The 21,423-nt window shown below is 40.5% G+C and overlaps 1 protein-coding gene across 3 annotated transcripts in view; it reads left to right on the forward strand.

Moving 5' to 3' along the window:
• NUP93 (nucleoporin 93) overlaps window positions 1-21,423 on the forward strand; it is a 128,233-nt gene that overhangs the window by 78,251 nt on the left and 28,559 nt on the right. For all 3 annotated transcript variants that reach the window (XM_049786122.1, XM_049786123.1, XM_049786124.1), the window contains 2 exons: window positions 5,599-5,661; window positions 12,088-12,216. In XM_049786122.1, coding sequence (XP_049642079.1) covers window positions 5,599-5,661; window positions 12,088-12,216 — 192 coding nt within the window. The remainder of the gene's footprint in view (window positions 1-5,598; window positions 5,662-12,087; window positions 12,217-21,423) is intronic.

The following is a 21,423-nucleotide window of genomic DNA, read 5'->3' on the forward strand; positions in this document are numbered from 1 at the left end:
GGGTTACTCCTGACTGTGCTCAGAAATTACTTCTGGCAGGCTCGAGTGACCATATAGGATGACTCCAGCTCCAGCAGTTAGAAATTTTTGGATTCTAAGCCTGAGCTTTACTACTTATAAACAAGATGATCTTAATAATTTTAGAGTTGGTAGAAGTTCTAGAAACAATTTTATTCTGCCCTTTCAACTTTTACCGTATTTTCCGGCATATAAGACGATTCCCTAATTTTACAGTTAAAACATAGGTTTAGGCCTATATTCGCTGTATAAGAAAGAACGTTCCTGTGCTGCAACTGTATGTACCATGGTGAGCCAATCACAACAAGCAAAGGTTCAAAGGTTATACTGGTATAGACTTTCTCTCTGACTCTGGCCAATCTGAGCAGGCTTTTTACAGTGTAGATTCGGTACAGAACATTGTCTAATTTGCATGCATAAAAAGCCTGCTGGGATTGGCTGAGTTAGAGAGGCGGTCCGAGCAGCCTTGCAGTTATTGGTGCAGGATCGAGTTGGAAAATTTTGTGGCAATATCTAGACGATTTTTGTTTAGTGGCATATTGAAACGGATATACTCGGTGTATAAGACGACCCCCGATTTTTGGTTGACTTTTTTTATTTTAAAAGTCATCTTATACACCGGAAAATACGGTATGTCTCTATTAAAAACATTTTAAGGTATGATCCAGTTAGGGAGTAATGAGAGTCAGTTTAACCTATGTCAAAAGGGATAATTAGAACCAAATGTGTATCCCATACACCAGCACAAGGTATCTCCATCTTCCTCTAAACTGTAGTTAGCTTTCTCAGAGCCTTTACTTAACCATCTGTGAGGGAATGAATATCTGATTAAAAAATGTGCAGATACTTTAGCCCTATTTGGGCTCTGTGATTGTGTTTGTGTGTCTGTGAGATAGGGAGACAGACAGGCTTGGAGGGCTACTCCCAGTTCAGTGCTCAGGAGCTATTCCCAATATGGTACTTTGAGTACAATGCGGTATCCAGAATCAAATCGGTGCATCACAGGTACTCCACTCTATTGAGCTTTCTCCCTGGCTCTCCATCTTTTCAGAGAAAGGAGTTCTTTTTTTAATTTGAAAGTTTGCTATTCCCATTTGTGTGTCTCAGAAAGTTTGGGTTTTGGGTCACACCCAGCAGTGCACAGGGGTGGACCATATGGGATGAGAACCAATGACCTTCTGCATGAAAGGCAAACGCCTTACCTCCATGCTATCTCTCCGACCCCCAGAAAGTTTCTCTCTTAATAAACTTGTGTTTCAGTCCTGCCTCGGCCTATTCCTAGTCCAAAACACTGAAAAATCAGGTTAGTTAAATACTGAAAGGTGTTTATCATCTGAGAAATGGGCAGGGGTCTGGTGACTTTCTGTTGATCAGCACTCAATCAAGTCTTTGAATTATTTACAGCAGTTACTGACCCTGAATCTCTTCTTGCATAGGAACATGTCCTACGTGTCCTACAAGGCTTAAAATCAAACCCATTTGAGGAGTCAATTGAAGAGGCTCTGCTTCCAGCCAGCGCAAAATGGGTAGAGTTTGGCAAGGCCAGGAGTTGCAGGTGTTTATGTAACATTCTTTAGTGAGCTGGACCAGGTGGGGACTGGGTGTGGTAGAGTGAAAGGATATTAGTGTTGAGGAACTGAGAAGGTCATACTTAGAAGTTCACTGACGGGCCAGAGAGATGGCATGGAGATTGCCTTGCATGCAGAAAGACGGTAGTTCGAATCCCGGCATTCCATATGGTCCCCCAAGCCTGCCAGGAGTGATTTCTGAGTGCAGAGTCAGTGATTTCTGAGCGCCGCTGGGTGTGACCCAAAAACCAAAAAAAAAAAACAAAAACAAAAACAAAAAAAACCCAGAATTCTGTTAGAGGTCTTTGGCATGATCAGGACCCCAACCCAATGAGAGTGGATCTTGCCAGTTTACTGGCCTTGCCTCAAGTTTCAGAAAGCCCATTTCACCCCCAAGCTCTGCAAGCCTCTCTCCGTAGGGAGAGGTGTGCAGGGCATCTCACTGCAAGATTTAAAAGGAAAGGATGCTTGCACACGGGAAAGGTACATCAAGGAAGATTTCCTTGAGAAACTTGGCCTGAGTCAGGCCCTTTTCTGCCCAGTGTGTCCCCATTCTCACCACCACCGCCGCCACCACCGTGGTTTTTTTTTTTTTTTTAAGCAGCTCCCACTAGATGGCGCACATATCTCAGTTCTCATCTACCTGTGTTAAGTTTATTTTCAAGATTTGTCATTAATATATAATTTTTTAAAGTGAAATATAATGTGTAACCAATTTTACAATTTTATTTTAGAAAGGAAAGAAAGACAGGCATGAAATTAAAAATTTGTATTTTGGGGCCGGAGAGATAGCACAGTGGTAAGGCGTTTGCCTTAAACGCAGAAGGACAGTGGTTCGAATCCCGGAATCCCATATGGTCCCCTGAGCGCTGCCGGGTGTGACCCAAAAATCAAAAAAAATCTGTATTTTGTGGGCTCCATTGTGCACAATAGAAAGCACAATCATTGAGGTGATAGTAGCTAATATCTTCATATGTGAGTGATGCTGAAAACTTAAGTCTTGTCAACAAAGTTTAACTTTTTAAGTACAATTTTTGTGGTGTAACTTTATAATGGATATTTTGAAAAAGAGATTAATCTACTTATTCAGTTTTTTTCTTCTTTGTTCTTCATCTCTTATTAAAATATAAATGATTGAAACTAACTGTGACAATAAACTTCAAATACAAGAAAATGGTTGTATAAAGTTTTTGTTTATTTGTTTGTTTGTTTGTGGGCCACACCTGTTTGATGCTCAGGGGTTACTCCTGGCTATGCGCTCAGAAATCGCCCCTGGCTTGGGGGGACCATATGGGATGCCGGGGGATCGAACCGAGGTCCGTCCTATGTTAGCGCTTGCAAGGCAGACACCTTACCTCTAGCGCCACCTTCCCAGCCCTGTGTAATGTTTTTAAATGTGGGGATTTACTCATTTAAAAAATAAAAAGGCCTTGTCTCCATGCTATCTCTCCCAGTCCCACTTTACTCCTTTAATTACGTCTTTTATTTAATCTTTTTTTGTTTTAAAGAAACTTTTTTTTTTCTTTAGGTATGTGTGAGCATATATATTCCTAGTTTTTGTCGAGTGTCTGTTTTCTTCTCTCTCCACCCCCTAGTCCACCAGCAATATAATGTAGCACCACTTCTTCCTGCAAAGGCATATTAAACAAAGGGGAAATTTTATGTGTAAAAACTAGCTCTTATCTACTAGGGATAAGAACTCATACTTTTTTACAACACAGGGACATCTCCCACCTGAACGTATGTCATGTGGAAACAACTTAGACTCCAGGGAACTAGACACCGACTGTCCAGTCTTGACTCCTGGATCCCAGACATAGAAACGACAGAGTTCTCCACAACAGCTCCAGGAGCCCAATCCCCTCCAGGGCATTCATAATGCTGCTCTGACGCCAACATGTGCCAGTGCTAAATTGATAACCTGACAACGAAGAAATGGGGACAACTTGATCTAAGAGCAAGTTGTCCTTCTTCATCAGCCAACGATAAGACAAAATCAGAAAACATGTCACCCTTTGATCTTTGCAAAAGCCAAGATTGCTATATACAGATGACTGGATGTTACAACCAGGACGGGACAGTACATATCCAGGGACCAACAGCAACGAAAAGCTCTAGCCTAGCTTTTGGTCTATGATCTGTTCAACAAACAAGAGCTCCAATTCCAGAGATCTGACTGAGACAACCGCAACTGAATGGGTCTTCTGGAAACATAACGGAAGACTTTATCCCAGGCTCTATCCTAGGAGCAACATAGTGACCAAGACCACCAACTACAGAAGATGGATTAAAACGACACTGAAGAAACAGAACTGCTAGAACCACAAAGAAAGACTTCATCATAAGCTCCATTTCTTGAGCTGCACAGTCACCAAGACCTCTAGATACAGAGGTCTGATTTTACCATCCATGATGAAGCAGAAGTCTTCCATACACCACGAAAACAACGAGGGGAGAGTAAATGATCATGCAAGGAGTCTATAGTTAATCCCATGACAGTACACTTCACGGAGGGAGAAACCCTGTATCTCTTAGGCCAACGGATTTCCCTCTATAATATCCCCAATAGTTACTGTGCCTATGCAGGGGGAAAAAGAAAAAAAAAAGCACAAACAAATATTTTTCCATATATTTATTTATCGATTGATTGATTTTTTTTGACATCTTTATATTAGTGTAGAGATTGAAGTTGATGTCTCCAATATTATTTTATTTTATCTTTCTCTTTCTTTTTGCACTCCGGCATGAGTTGATTTCAGAACTGAGACTGTTGTGTGGTGCTTGTCTTTATTGCTGTGGTGCTCACTGGATATTTAATTTGATATTTCTGTATAGTGGTGGTGTTTCAGTTGCCTTTTTCACATCCTCTCTCAAACTGAGGTTGAAATCCTCTGGAAGGACTCCGCCTATTTTCAGCATATTTGACTTTTTTTTTTCTTATTTTGTACCCCAATCTATTGCTTTTCTTTCCTTCAAACAAAGCCACATAACTCGATTTATCTAGCTTCGCTTCTTAAATAGAGGGGGAGACAGCAGAGGGTACTAGGACCCAACAGATATATGATCACTAATAGTGAGCTGGACAAAGAGGGGACCACCTACTCTAGCAGTCCAGGGGGTGATGGTGGGGTATATGGGTTGCAGAAGGGGAACTGGGATGGGGGGAGGACAAATTTGGTGATGGGTATTCAATTTTGATATGTATCTAAAATACTACCGTGAATGATATGTAAGCCATTATGATCAAAATAAAAATTAAAAAAAAAATAAAAAGGCAAAAATGTGGTTTAGGAAAATGTGTTCATTATAAATGTGTGCCAGCACCACAGCAGCTGCTTGGCAAGCATAGATCTTGCATTCCAGAGAACAGGTGATTTGATCTCTTTCATGTTGCAATAAAGACTTTGGTTTCTACCTATTGGAGTTTCTTTCTTTCTTACTCAGTCCTCACACCTTAAGCACCTTAAGGAGAAAAGAACATTTTTTTCCTTATCCAAAGGGCAAGGTGTGGGCACAGAAGCAGACCTGGAAGCCTTCTACAATGTAGCTATTAGGACACGGACAGGATAAGAGTTACTTTGCTGTCCCAAGACCCCATCTTGATTAATAAGGACAATATAAGTAAACAAGACTTAGTGAAGTATGGTGTCTAAGCCAAAATCATGCCAGCAGTATATGGGGCACTAGGATTTGAAATTAGGTTTATTGTTGTATTACAAAATGTGGCTGCATTTTGTGGGCATTTAACCTGTGCATATTAAAAATTTTAGTTATTGATATAAAAGTGGAAAACACCCAGATATGTGAGTGAGGGGGGTAGTTTCCTCAGTGGATGAAGAAAGAGGAGGAAAATTAATTGCCTGTGAAGACCATCTATTTTAAGCTTTGAAGATTTAGTTCTGTGAGGGGAACATGGTTGGGATAGCAGATGCCCTTATAGATACTACTGATTATTTGAGCTTTCATTTTAACCTAAACTGTGTTCTTTCTCTCACCCACCACTTTTTCATAGGGCTTCCTAAAGAATGAGAAGGATAATGCCCTGCTGTCTGCTATTGAGGAGTCCCGGAAGAGGGTAAGAAGCTAATGAGCCCCAGATGTAGACGTGGACTATTGTGAGAGTGGCAGAGCTGAGCATGAGGCATAGGTTTGGGGCACGGGGCCAGTATCCCAGGCCTACCTCATTGGCTTGGTTCATCAGAGGGAGTTCTCTGGGAAATTATTTTTTTTTGGGGGGAGTGAGGGTTTGGGGGTTTATATATACCTAGCTCTTTGCTCAGGAGTCACTTCTGATTGTTGCTTGGGAATTTATACATGATACTGGAAATTAAACCAGCTGCATTCAAGGCAAGCGCCTTAATCCCTGCACTCTCTCTCCAGCTCCTCTGTGAAACATTTTTTGAAGACAATACCATGCTACTAACTTTGCATTTTGTGCTAAAATGTTTCTGAAACACTAGAGCTGTCAAGTAATTTCATTCAACTTCAAAATGGAAGCTACAGAGAAATCTTTGGATTCATTATTACAATAGACATGTGTTTCACTTCCTGCTAAATCTTAATAATTTTCCTCAATTTCTCCCTCTTATCACATAACTTGACTTTCAATGCCACCTTCTATTTTAACAATTTCTTCAGCCTCTTTGAAAACAGCAGCAACGAAGAACAAGCTATCTTGATGCTGGAAAAGAAGAGTAAATAGGCAGCCAGAGCAGCTGCTATGTGTGCAGCAGTATTTTGCAATAAGCATTACCTCATGATACTCAGATAGTTTACTCTTGTTTATTATCTTCATTATTTCTGAAAAGCATTAAGAGGTCAAACTATTTTCCCACAATTATTATCTGGTAAACTACTTTCAGGTCATGGGGGAGAGAGAAGAGGCATGAGTTATAAGGTGGAGATGGCTCCAAGCAGCCACACAGTTTTATGCAGGAATGGGAACAGGGTCTGTTCTGTTGTTTTTTATAACACTCACAGCAAGTGAAGTGTACTTACCTATGTTCAGGTAGTTTTAAAACTAATAAAGTTAAAAAAAATTACTTCTCAGTGTGCTTTATTAAAATATTTTGTGCAGGTGGGAATGTGGCAGGAGAGCTGCAATGAGTAAGAAAACAGTGGAAAGGAGAGCTTTGGCTTACTGTGATTTAGAAGAAAATGTTTCAAAGGCATTTGAATGACTGATAAATGTTTAATTAACTGAATACAGTTGCCAACAGTGTCATTAATTTCATGTTTGGCAACAGCTCTTATTCCTAGAAATAGCGAAAGAAATTCTTTTGTTTCAGAAAGAAATTTGGATTTGGGGTTCCCCCACCCCAGCTTGCATACATTTTGATCACTGACCACTATTGAGTCTCCCGCTTTAAAGGACCAATGAAATTTAATTAGGATTGCCAAATGCCACCAAGCCTGAACTCAGTTATCCTGTGGAATGTGTTCTGGAATTGGCAGTCCCTGAACATTGTACCATACTGAGACTAAATGTGCAGCCAGCCAAAACATTTCAGAGACATACCACAGTGCTCACTGTGTGCATATGTGTTTGTGGGCGAACTGTTCTGGCACCACTCCATTGTGGAAGTGGGCAGTGGTAGTGAAGGGAGGTAGGACGGGAGGGGCTTTCACCTACCTGGAAACCAAATACTACTACTGCATAAGAACCATTTTTATGTAAAAGGTCTTTGGGCATTTTTGTGTCAATTTTATGTCTGAATAGCTTGCCAATGGGCCTGCTGAAATGCCAAGAAAACAAGCTAGGCAATCACAAATGTATCTTATCTTTTCCCATTTGGTGCATCCCAGCAAAAACAGAACACATTATCAGAGCATATGTAGTTCTTCTAAAACCCAACAAGTGCTCAATAATAAGTGAAGTGAGAGCATATTGCCCTCTCTCCTTTCTGAAAATTGGGTTCTAGAGCTCCCTACCTATGCTTTTCACCAGTTGCCCAGTTCACTCCCTTAATTGTTCAAAAAGAGATTTTTCTGGATTAACTCAAGGGGTTCAAGTTTAGCTTCCAGTAGAATCTCCATTGCTTTATCATGTTTAATACATTGTCTGGGTGTCTGCACATATCACAAGGTGGTCTTTGGCCTTTTCTTTTTTTCTTTACCTTGGGGCTTTTCCTGCCTATTTTTTCAACCTCTCACCTGGCCTCAGACCCTCACATTGGTTGTCACTTCATTAAGTAGCTTTGCCTATTCTCACTAGCTCTTCTAGTTGACATTCTTCTGTGCACAGACTCTGGTTCAGATGTGACCCTAGAGGGAATAGGCTAGAATAGGACAGATGGGAGGCTGATCATCCCTGATTAGCCCACAAATTGGATATTCCATTATCTCTAATGTAATTAAGATAAGATGGAGGTGGGGCTGGCATGGCCAAGGGAAGAACATTTTAATATTGGACCTTTATTTTTATCACACTAATGATGAATGGAGCCACTGTGCCATTTGTTCAAGGTTTGGGACTGTTTCTGAATGAGTAACCTGGCACACTCCTCATATATCTGAGAATTTGTGTCCAGAAACCTGCCAGTTTTCAGAAGCCTTCGCAGTTAGGGAAGCCAGAGTTCTTGGCACAGAGGTGGGCATCCTGAGAAAATGAGCGGTTCATTCCTGCTCTTGTTCTCCTGCCCACCCCTTGCATACTGTTAGGCATCTGTCCCACAGTTCTTATCAGCAATTCCTTCGGCACCAGACTCTTTTCTTTAATTGCCTTCATCATTCTGCCTATTTTTATGAGCAAAAGGACTGGTGTTTTGTTTCAGTTTTGTTTTAGGGCCAAACCTAGAGGTGATCAGGGCTTACTACTGGTGGGCTTATAGGAGCATACAGGAGGCTGAGGATCGAACCTAGGTCAGCTATGCAAGGCAAGTACCTTATCTGCTGTGCTATTTCTCAGACCGCAAAGAACTTGTCTCTAAGAAAAACTCTGACATTGTGATATCTTGGATCAGTGCCAGCTTGGCACCTTATTTCCTGAAAAATGGGGAGACCTGTCAACACCATTCTTTCCTGTACCTCCATATTTCTACCCGCCCGCTGCCACAAAGACTCCATTTTCTCTTGTTTGGGGGCTAAAATTATGTTATTTTAGCCACTAAGTAGGAAGCGTTTCGGGAAAATACTGTGGTCAACTGTATGCTATTTCTAGATACCTTCTAGAGAAGCCAATTCTTCTTATCCTCCACTCCCACACCCGACTTCCTATTCAACATGTATATACCACTAATATATGAGTTCACTAGTACTACAAGAGGAAGAAGTTTTCTCTGAGTACTTTTTATCTTTTGGAACAGTGCTAATAGGAATGATCCATTCTACCTTACTATGAGAAATAAACCTGGTAGATTATCTTTCCTCCTTGAGTCTTCAAGACATATTAAAATGTGATTAACTGGTAGATGAACCAGAGTCAAACTTGGAAGATGCAGCTGCTTTCTTCCTTGTCAGTATAATTGGCCTCTTTTTCATATTATTAGAATCTATTATTTAATTTTATTTTATTTAAGATTTTATTTTGGGTTACACATAGCAGTATTCAGGAATTACTTTTGAGCCTGTTCTTTTTTTTGTTTTTGTTTTTGTTTTTGTTTTTGGGCCACACCCAGCGGTGCTCAGGGGTTACTCCTGGCTGTCTGCTCAGAAATAGCTCCTGGCAGGCACGGGGGACCATATGGGACACCGGGATTCGAACCAACCACCTTTGGTTCTGGATCGGCTGCTTGCAAGGCAAACGCCGCTGTGCTATCTCTCCGGGCCCTGAACCTATTCTTAAGGATTGCTCCTAGTGGTGCTCACGGGCCTTTTAAGTCGTGTTGGGGGTTGAGCCTGGGCAAACTGTGTGCAAGGAAAGTGTTGTTATTCACACACACACACATACACACACACACACACACACACACACACACACACTGTACTATCTCTCTGGCCCTATTTTCCACATTTCAGTAACTGTTGCTCCAAAATTAAACATGCCACTTGCAGGATATGTGATTTTCTAAGTTTCCCAAAGCTCAAGTATATGGATATTATCAGTATAAATCTGCATTGCCAAAAGTAAAGCAGGCATTACTAATACTCATTCCCTTGGTGCTGCCTAATTACATGCCAATCTGATTGTTGATGAAATAGCGTTTTTAGCTGATGGGAGATCAGGTCTGCCAATTAAAGATTAATAGACTAAGAATGTTATGATTCAGAATATTTGCTTAACTTGTTCTAATTTTTTCCTCATTTTTTGTTTTGTTTTCTCCTTTGTTTTCCTCCTCTTTCTTTCCTTCTTTTCTCTGTTCCTTTGACCTTCCTCTTTTGGTGACAAGCTGCAGGGTCCTGAGTAGCCCATCTCTCACTCTCCTTCTCTTTCTCTCTCTCCCCTCTCTTCTTTTTTCTCTCCTCTCCTCCCTCTCCTTTCTCTCTCCTCCCTCCTACTACTCCTACTACTTTTTCTTCTTCAGTGCTGAGTGCCATCAGAGCCATCCCTTGTGGTGCTCAAGGACCTTGAGGGCAAACCCCTGGTGATGCTCTGGAGTCCAGATGGTGCTGGGCCTGGAAGCCACACACCCTAACTGCTGTCCTGTCTTCTGATTTCCTATGTTTTCTTTGACTGGCTCCTACTGTGAAAGGGTATTTTTTTTTCTTTAACAACAAAGTTACTGGGAGTCTCATTTCTGTCTTTTCTTACCTTAGATACTTAATAAAAGTCATTATTATTCCATTAGTTTTTAATAATCCACCATTTTATTGACTACAAAGAAAAAAATACCACAAGTTAAACTCTGATATGCTATCAACTATAATGCATAGCCTAGGACTGGAGAGAGCATGGAGGTAGGGCATTTGCCTTGCATGCAGAAGGATGGCGGTTTGAATCCCAGCATCCTGTATGGTCCCCTAAGCCTGCCAAGAGAGCGATTTCTGAGCATAGAGCCAGGAGTAACCCCTGAGTACTGCTGGGTGTGGCCCAAAATAAAATTAAAAAAAAAGTACATAGCCTAATTTTACAGGATTTGAAAAAATTTGTCTTGGTGAATATGTGAAAAGAAAAACCACCCTCAGCATCACTAATTATTAGGGAAATACAAATTAAGACTACAGTGAGATTCAATTTTACAGTTATTAGGATGGTTACTGTTAACCCCTATATCCTCCATCCCACTCCTAGAGTTACCAAAAGCATATGAGGGTGTAAAGAAATTAGATCATTTGCATGCTGGTTGTGGGACTGTAAAATGGGTATACACCTTCTCTGCAAACAATAACTTAAAATATTAAAAATTGAAGTTAGATCCAGAGGGCCCAAGTGATAGCACAGCAGCAGGGTGTTTGCCTTTCTCGCGGATGACCTGGGATTAACCCCGGTTCAATCCCCAGCATCCCATATGGTCCCCTGAGCCTGCCAGGAGCAATTTCTGATCACAGAGCCAGGAGTAACCCCTGAGCACAGCTGGGTGTGCCCCCCCCCCAAAAAAAAAGGTTAGATTCAGCAATTTTGCTTCTGGGTATATTTCCAAAGAATTAAAAGCATGGGTCCATTTTCATGGCAGCATTATTCAAAATAAAAGATAGAAGAAACTAAAAAATGTATGCCTGAGGGGCCAGAGAGACAATACAGCCAATAAACCAGTACCATATATATTCCCTCTTGTACCAGCACGGGTGATCCCTAAGTACAGAGTCAGAAATAAACACTGCTGGGAATACCCCCCCCCTCAAAAAAAAAGTCTGAATAAATAAATAAACGACAGTATATAAGACATTGTGATATTATTTATCCTTTGAACTGGAGTAATAATTTAGCTGGTAGAGGGTATTTGCCTTGCACACAGCCTGACCTGTGTTTCATTCCCTTAAGCAATCCTTGGTGTGACCCCAAAACAACAAAGACATTATGCTAAATAAAATAATACTTCTGTCTCAAATAGACAAAATATACTGATTCCTAGTTAGTTAATAGTTTGTTATGTTTTTGGCAGGAACATACCTAACTGTGCTCAGGGCAACATGTGGGGGATCGAGTCAGAATTTACTGCATAGCAAGCGCCTTATCCTCTTTATGAGATATCTAGAGATCGTCAGAATCATAGAAAGTAGTTGCCAGGGTTTGGTTGCTGAGGGGCTGGGAAAGAGGAAATAGAGTTTTCATTTAATAGGTATGGAATTTCAATTTTGCAAATTGCATTTTGAAAATGGTTCTGTGGATGTGTAATGTTGGTGCTTACAAAAGATTGTGAATTCAGAACTGAACAATGAGCTGAACTGAACACTTAAAACAGCAAATTTTATGTTGTATGTTTTGCTACCATATAAAAGTCTTCATTTTTAAACTCCATGAGCTAGGACTATTGAAAACAATTGTCAGAAAATTCTTTAAGGATAATCTGTAAAGTAGGTGGGATTTTTTGCTCTGCTTTTTGGGAAGACAGGGAAACTGGGTGCCCAGAGTTTCTGGCATACTGTATAAGAAACTGTCCTTTGTTGTTCTCCTCCTGAACAGACCTTCGGCATGGCTGAGGAGTACCATCGAGAGTCAATGCTGGTCGAGTGGGAGCAAGTGAAGCAGCGGATCCTCCACACATTGCTGGCATCAGGGGAAGATGCTCTTGACTTCACTCAAGAGAATGAGGCAAGTTGAGTACCAAAGAGAGGCTGCTTTTAATAGAAGTATGGGGTCAGCACATTCTTCTCTGCTTCCCTTCCAGCAGCCTTGGCAAGACCCATCTGGTTTCCTTTTTACCACTTCTGTATTTGGTTTCCAGGACCCACGCAGTTGTCTGGGTTTCTTCCTGGGCTCCTGAAAGCTTCTGCATCCATCTTCTTTACTTAATTTGCCTCCATCTCTTTGTCCTCTTTGTTTCTCTTTCAATCTCTGTCTTGTTGAACTCAACAGGCTATGGCTTTAAACACTAACCTTCGTTTTGGAGGCTTATTTCCACTTATAGTCCCAAACCCCAAATGCCGTGACATCTTGGGCTAAACTGGGCCAGAATCAAATCAGGAAATTGGTGCTCCTTGCCTCTCCCCACCTAGCTTTTGTTGTTTTAGGAGGCTGTACCTGATGGTGCTTAGGGTGTAGCCCTGGCTCTATGATCAGGGAATACTCCTGGTGGGGCTCAGAATCATATGGGGGCCAGGAATTGAACCCAGGTCAGCCATTTGCAACAGGCCTACCTGTTGTACAATTGCTCTGCGCACGCGCACACACACACACACACACACACACACCCCCACACCCCCCCCCCCCCCACACACACACACACACACACACAGAGTAACCTCTGAGTGCTGCTGGGTGTGGCCCAAAACACACACACACACACATACACACACACTCCTGACACACACACACTCTCCTGACACACACACACTTCTGACTTTTATACTCACAGATTCTTTCATCATCCCAAATGCAGATTAATTTTCTTCTTGCTCAGATCACAAACCTCAGATTCTCTCATCTGTTCCTTCTCTCACCAGTCTGTCTCATATGTTCACAGATTCAGTTATTCTACTCTCAATGTGGAAGTAGAACCTAAAATACTTCTTATCATTTCTTGCTTTGATCCAAACCACCATTTCTCTTTCATGCAGATGATGAAAGCTAGGTTTTTTTGGAGGATTAGGTTCACATTCTTCATTGTACAGTGCTCAGGGACTACTTGTATCTCAGGGATTGAATCTCAGCTCCAGTGTGCCAAGCATCTGCACTAGCCCTCGGAACTCTCTCCGGTGGTCTTGCTATTGGTTTTATCTGCTTTATCTATTTCTGTGGAATAGATAACTGCAAAGTTAAGTTACTGAATTCAATTTGTTACTTCAAAAATCTGGCAGGTTTACTTATACCATAGAGACTCTTCTCCCAAGTAAATTTGTGGCTCTTTTATGGCTGACTCCCTCATTTCCATCAAGTATTTGCCCCATGCCTTCTTAGTGAGGCTTTGGTGATATAGGCCTTGGTAACATAACTAAAATGCAAACCAATCTCTCCCCATTCACTTTATTTAGTCTCGCCTTTCTAGCTATTTTTCCTTTGTAGTACTTGGTCTCATGTACCAGTGTATATTTATTATCTTTATTGCTAATTCTGTTTCTTGGAACAGAGTGTAAACTTTATGAATGTAAGGATATTTGTTATGCTTTCTCTCCAATACCTACATGAATGCCTAGGAGAAACATAGGAGATGCTCAAGAAAAATAACTTATGGATTTATTTGGCTAACCAGGTATTCAGGGATATGTTGAGACTGATGTTAGTGTAGTATGTAGTTGGTATAGTTTGTCTTAATTGCTAGTGTTAACCAGTGGTTGTATTAAGTTGAGAGTTTTTTCTTTTTAAAACCTGTTTTTAGGGGTCCATGGGTAGTTCAGTAGTAAAGGACTATCCTTGCCTCTGTGAGGCTGTTTGTTTCCAGTACTTCTTTACATGCATTAGTGAAATCTAGCAGCCCTTCTGTCTGGTGCTTGGGGTCCACACCCAGCTATGCTCAGGGCTCTGCACTCAGGTTTTACTCCTTACTTGCTTTAGGGACATATGGAGTGCTGATGATTGAACCTGGATCAGCTGTATTTGTTATTATTCTGGGCCCTAAAATAGTTTGTTTTAGAAATTACTCATTAAGGACTGGTCCGCTTTCTTACGTCCAAAGACTCAAATGGTTATCCGTGAGAGAAAATCCGTGAGAATACATAGATCTTTAGCAGCAAAGCTGATGCTTCTATCTTAATTTCTTGAGTGTCTGGGCAAATAAGTAGAACAGTGCCTGATTTTATAAACTTCATTTTTCAAAATGGTGTTAATAGGTTGTGGTCTGTATTGGGATTTGAAAATAATTATAAGTTCCTGATGAGATTTTCTGTCATGATTGCTCTTCTTAAAAATAGACTGGTCTATTTAGTAGGCTTATCTTCCTTGATCTCTACTTCCCTTGGAAAGAAGTTAGTTTTCTCTGTGACACCTTGTGGCATTGATAGCTTGCCAGAAAGGCTGGCCAGGTGTTGTTTTGTTTGTAGCTATTCTTTAGAATTTTTTGCAAGAAAACACAAATATAAACAGAAAAATACACTCAACTTTAGTAAATAACTTAAGAACTATTATTAAAACACACCTTTGTAATAGAACAGATCATTACCAATAACCCTTGTTATACCTCCCCATCCATCCATCCAGAGAACCACTATTCTGACTTCTTTTTTTTTTTAACTTTATTTATTGACTGATTGATTATGTTATGGGCTACACCTGGCAATCCTCAGGAGTTACTCCTGGCTCTGCTCTCAGAAATTGTCCCTGACAGGCTGGGGTACCATATGGGATGCTGGGAATTGAACCGGGAGTTCCCTCCCTGGTGGGCCGCATAGGCTATGCTATCTCTCTGGCCCCAAATTCTGACATCTAGTATTATAGTTAATTTTACTTATTTGGGGCCAGAGAGGTAATACACTGCCAAGTGTGGTTTTAAAACCAAAGAAAACTAGAAAAGAATTTTTATTATTGCTTTGTTTCAGGGCCACACTCAGGTGCTTCCTGTCTTTAGCCATTGCAGTCATGCTTAGTGGGTACTTGGGTACATACACTGTTTGGGATTGAACCAGGGTTCAACGTGCAGAATATGCTCTTTAACCCATGTACTATCTCTACGGCCCCCATCAAAGGTTAATTTTGCTTGGTTTTTGAACATCATGTAAAATACATTTACATAAAGAGCATATAGAGTACTCTTCTGGCTTTGGGGGATGTGGTGGTAAAAAGGCATACCAGGCAGGGATTGGGGGATTGTGTGATGCCAGGAATTAGATTCAGGGCTCCAGCATGCAAAGCATGCACTTTAGATCTTTGAGTTATCTGTCTAGCTTTCTGGCTTTTATAGTTTTTGTTTTTAGTTTTTGTTTTCATGGTGTTGGGAATCAAACCCAGGACCTCATTTATGTAAACCAATGAGCTGTATCCCTGAGCTCTCTGCCACTGTTCCTCTTTCTGACATTTGTTTTATAGTCTGTATAGTTGCATGCAGTTAATAGACCATTCATTATTGTGGCTGCATAATGTAACTGCAATCTATTAACCCATTCTGGTATTAATAAACATTTAGTTTTTAGATATCAGATTTTTATAAATGTATTATTGAAAACATTCTTATTTGTACATCTTTTAGTGAGCATATATCTGCATCATATATTTGTTGGATACGTCTTAAGAGGAGACATGACAGACTGGAGCAATAGTACAGAGAGTAGGATGCTTGCATTGTACACAGACCCAGGTTCAATCCCTGGCACTGCATATGGTCCTATGTTCCGTCAGGAGTATACCTGAGCACTCCTGGGTATGACTAAAAATCTTTAAAAGAAAAGGAAAGAAGAAAGAAGGAACTTGGCTTGATCAAAGGATATGCATATGTTCAACTTAAGTAAATAATGCCAATAGATTTCTCAGAATGGTTGATTATGTGTTGTGCCTCCCATCTGAAACAGGTGAGAATTCCATTTGTTCCATCCTTGCTATGCTTATATTTTTGCCCTTTAAATAAAATGTATTCTTGTGGATGTGGGAACTGTGCACTACTGTCTTTTCCACATAATCAGAATGATAGAAGAGTAGTTTCTCCATTTGGGCAGGAATCCACAGAATGAAGACAGAAATAGGCTTTGGAATTTGACTAAATTTTACAATGTTTCCATTGTAAAAGTCTTTTGAAGACATGTTGGAACATAGAATCTGGATAGTGCCTGGGCCATGTTATGGGGTACTGGGGCACGTACTTATTATTTTAGAACTATTAGAGCAGCAGCGTTTGATCAGCTGTATGTTTCTAAGTTTCTTTTAGACATTTTCATATGAATTTTTCTCTTACATGTTTCTTTGGATTTACAAAGCATCTCTAAGAAAAAGAAAAGATACTGTGAAGACATAATTAGGAACTGGAGTGTTAGTAGAGGCAGTAGGGTGTTGGTGTTGCACACAGCTGACCTAGTTTTAATGCTCAGCATCCTCTTTGGTCCCCTGAGCTCCTCAGGAGTAACTCCTGAGTGCCAACCCAGGAGTAATTCCTGAGCATTATCAAAATAAACAAATAAAATGTAATTGAGGAAGCATGAACATCCTAACTCAGGAATTCTTTTCTAGGCACTTTATTGTTAAAAATAAGGGGATTGGAATCCAGAGTCATTAGTTAGGCATCTCAAGATATTTTGGACTGACCTTACATTTGAAGGAAAATGTTCAAATTTGAATAATTTAATAAACTAGAGACTTCTAAAAAAATTTTTTTTAAGTAAAAGTGGTCTAGGATATAGTATCTCTAAAAAAGTCTAATCCTGCCCTCCCCACCAGGCTTTCAGTAACAGAAGAGCAATGACACATTAGTCAGATCAATTCTGGCAAGCTTCCACAAAGGAAATGGTGCCTTAATAGCAGAAATACAGTTTTGAAAATTAATTCCTTAGGATATCATTAGAAGTATAATTTTTTAAAGGAAGTAGGAATTGAAAACTGGTTAATAACCTTTCAAATCGCATTCTAAATAAATATGTTTTGGAGCCATGAAAGCTATCATGGCCGCAACTCTGCATCCCAATCCTTTTCTCAGCTCAGCAGACACTTGGTGTTAGAGCACTCTTGGAGGGTCCTTGATGTATCTTTGCCAACTTCTAGAATGGTTTGTAGTGGCCTGTTCTCTTAACTTCAGTGGTCTGTTGGTGCTGGTATTACACATAACTAGCAGGTGGTCCTTGAATAAATTGTCTGGAAACTAACTGCTTAGCAAGCAGCAGGCTGAGAAGGAACACTGTGCCCTGATAGAATGGTGGCTTTGCTGAAGGCCAAGCATGCACTGTCCCTATTTTGATAGCTGGCTTTGTACCATGTTTCATCTGTTTCAATCATGTCCTTCTACATCTTTAAATCTTTGAAATCAGGCTATGTTATTGATTTAGTGGCTTGTCATAGTTTATTGATGACATGTCTTTCTTCCCTGAGATATGTCTTTTCCTTACAGTAAGTAGATAATGCATTAGACTTGATGAAATTTGGTAAAATATGGACCAGAGCAATTTGAGGATGAAAACCACAGCTCAGGCAATTCCAAACTGTATAACTCTCTGAAAGTTTTCTCAGGAGTAGATTTGCTGCATACATTGTAGTTTGAGTAGGATTTCACTATTCCCAGAAAGATACACACACATACATACATACATACACACACACACACACACACACACACACACACACACACACACACACACCACACATTCACTCACACATTCTGCTGTTTTTTCTAAAATAAAGTAATAAATTAAAATACAAATCAACTTATCAGGCTCTTTGTACAGTAGCATTGTTTTACACAGGCACTTTCTTCATATACAACATTCTGATTATAGAAGAATAGAATAGAGATCTGCTTGTGGATCCCTGCCACTCCCCTGGCTCTACCAGTAGGGGGCACCTTACTGAGGCACCTCTCAGTAAAGTACCTCCTCTCTATTCAGTCCCTGCTTAGAATCACATTTATTTTGGAATTTTATTTATTTTGGATTTGGGGCTGTACCTTGGCAGTGCTCAAGGCTTACACCTGGCTCTTCTTCCCTCAGGGAGCCTACTGGTTGGCTTGGAGGACCATATGGGGTGCCAGGTATCAAATCCAGGTTATGCTCATCTCATACAAGCAATCACCTTACTTACTGCACTTTATTCAGGTCTTAATTTGCACTTATATGTAGATAACCACTCATGGCTTTATTATCAATTCGGCATTTACTATACTAGGTTCTACAACTTTGCATTGTTGTAGCTCTGCTCAGGGCTTATTCCTGATGGGTTTGGAGCCTTGTGGAATGCCAGGGATTGAATCAAGGTGAGCTACTTACAAGACAAGCTCCATACCAATGTACTAACTCTCTAACTCTGATATTTTGACTCTCCTCCATGTAGATATGTCCGATAATTTTAAGTGACTATAATAAATTTCATCATATAATATAAGTGACCCAAGTTGCCTCATTTTATTCATGAAGTACTCAGCTCTAAATAAGTTAGATATTATTTGTTAGGTTGTATGTAGAACCTCAGTTGACTATTGACATGGTTCATTTTTCATTATTTTACTCTTGTACTGCTCCTATATACAAGTTTAATAATCATCTATTTAGGGGCCAGAGCAGTGATGCAAGCAGTAGGGCTTTTGCCATGCATATGCTAACCTAGGACAACCGCAGTTCATTCCCCTGGCAATCCATGTGGTCCCCCAAGCCAGGAGTAACCCCTGAGCGATACCACGTGTGACCCCAAAACAAAACAAAAATTCTGTTAAGTTTCTTGAGTTTCATTTTGCCAGATAATTCCACTTGGAAATGTAAGTTTTCCTTTTGTCACTTCATTCTGATTCCTGTTTGCTCACTGCATTTTTTGCAATAGGTTCTGGTACATCCATTCTCTCTTTCAAGAATGTGCTTTTGCTGGGAAAAGAAGCTTTATTCATCTTGGAATCTGTGTGTTCAGAAATAATTTCTTAGTAAATATTTGCAGTTTCTTGCCATTCACCAACCATGTTCTATCTGTTCTGGAGTGATCTCATAGAATGACTATTTGGGAACTGTTTGGCTGCTCTGAGGTGACCCTTCTCAGATCTGTCCTTTATAGAGGCTACTGTTTCTTCATAGAGCTACATGCTCCAAGAGTGAGGCTCTTGTTCTCTCTGGTTCTGCCCTTCCTACCTTCCCTCCTCTTCTTGCTTCTGCCATTCCTACAGTGATTCAAGCAGACCCCAGCACAGAGAAACTAGAGAGACCTAGGAGTTTGCATTGTGTTTTCCTTTCAGCACCCAGGCATCTTCTTTACCACCCCCAGCTTTCAAATTCCGGTGCACTGTGGTTGATGCCTCTGTTCAGGAATACACAGGCTCATAGCCTATGGATGGGCAGTTGACTTTCATTGGTGAAGTAGAGGTTTAACCAAGGGCAGGTAAAGGACAGGGGCTTGAAAATAAGAGCATTAGGCAAAATTAATTTAAATGGAAATTCGAAGGCTGAAGACCTACTAGTTTAAGTGGATAATTAAAAAAACTAGGGGGAGGTGTTAGTACTGGAAAATATTTCCCCAGGCTGTTTGTGTATGTTTATGTTAAATCACCATGTCCTTGGAGAAGTGTTTTAGTGCTGTTTCCCCTTTCCATCCCTTTCTTGCCCTCTCAGTTAAGTTACTGGAATGAGCCAACTTAGAGGCATGTACTTCTAAAAGATTTGGGATCTCCCACTTTTGGATAACTACTCCAGAAAACAGCCCTCTACTCATCATACTTGGGATTAGTTCAGAAGTAGAAAATGAGCCCATGATAGTTCTGTTTAAAAGGAAGAAATTGTGGGTTCATTATACAAAAAGATTTTCTAGCCAGTTCAAACTATTTAGGTTATATTTCTGTAGTGTTCTTATCTGCCTAAAATACGGAATTTGGTGCTGTGATCATTATGGTGGTTTATTTGTCATTTTGCAAATGATAACCAAGGTTTATTGTCAGGTCTTAGGCACTGTGCAAGACTTTTTACCTAGTGCTCTGAAGTAAACACTATTTTCTTCCTATGTACCCCATGTACTCTTCCTCTCATCAGTGCAAACCTCTGAGGTGGGTACTGTTACTCCTCCCTTAGCTTCAATTACAGCTAACAGAACTAAGACTGAAAGGAACTTCCATTCAGGTCACTCAGCTAATGAGGAGTGGCGCCAGGATTTTGACTATGACTGTTGTTGATGACCGTCCTGGAAAGCTGCCCCAGCTTGCCCTGATTGCAGATGGTGAACTCTAACCATATTAGTGTGACCTTGGGCATTTTTCTTTCTGTGTGCTCTGTTAGCTTCATCTGCAAAAATTAATTTAAAAGAAAAACTTACCATAAGCTTGTGGAGTTAATTCATGGAAATTAAGTCAGTGCTCAGGGAACATAGCTATTTTATGTGAACTGGTGGTTTTTTAATAATTCTATATTTCAGGTAATTCTAACCCACTGTTGTTGATGACAGTCTTTGGAAAGTTTCTCCAACTTCCAGCTCTAAAGTTGCTTTTAGCTATAACAGAAAACTTAGATTTTAGGAAATTGGATAAAGGTTTCTTTCTGTCACCTGATAAGTCTGTATGTGTGGAAACTTCGGTGTTTTCTGCTGTGCCATCAGAAACCCAGCATCTCCTTGTCATTGTCCACCCCCACATTTTCTGGGGTCATGGGATCTTTCCTTGGGAGAAGCTAAATAGCCATGCTGAGCTGGTTTGTTTTTTTTTTCCTTTCTTTATCAGGAAAAGCAGATACTGACCTCAAACACACTACTGGTCTTGTGCTTTTGCTCCTTTGCTAGAACTAGAGTGCACAGCTTCCCTCATTACTGCAGAGAAAAATGGAAGAGTGATAATTTTTGAGAGGCAGTTGTTAAAATTTTAGGAAATTTGGCCGGAGAGATAGCATGGAGGTAAGGCATTTGCCTTGCATACAGAAGGTCAGTGGTTCGAATCCCGGCATCCCATATGGTCCCCTGAGCCTGCCAGGAGTGATTTCTGAGCGTGGAGCCAGGAGTAACCCCTGAGCGGCGCCAGTGTGACCCAAAAACAAACAAACAAAAAAAATTTTTTTAGGAAATTTGTTGTTATGTTGATATTACCGGAGATTACTTGACATCTGCTATAGTAACCATGGTTACACCTTTGGAGCTATCCAGCATGACAGATAAGGCCCCTTCCCCCAAACCATCACAGCACTAGGTATCTGTATCTCTGTGCCAGTCAGAAAGGTGGCAAGGAATAAAGGTGAAAGGCAAGGGGTTGATCTGCCAGCCAGCAGCATCTATCAAGGA

The sequence above is a fragment of the Suncus etruscus genome, chromosome 14, assembly GCF_024139225.1.
Source record: "Suncus etruscus isolate mSunEtr1 chromosome 14, mSunEtr1.pri.cur, whole genome shotgun sequence".
NCBI lineage: Eukaryota > Metazoa > Chordata > Mammalia > Eulipotyphla > Soricidae > Suncus > Suncus etruscus.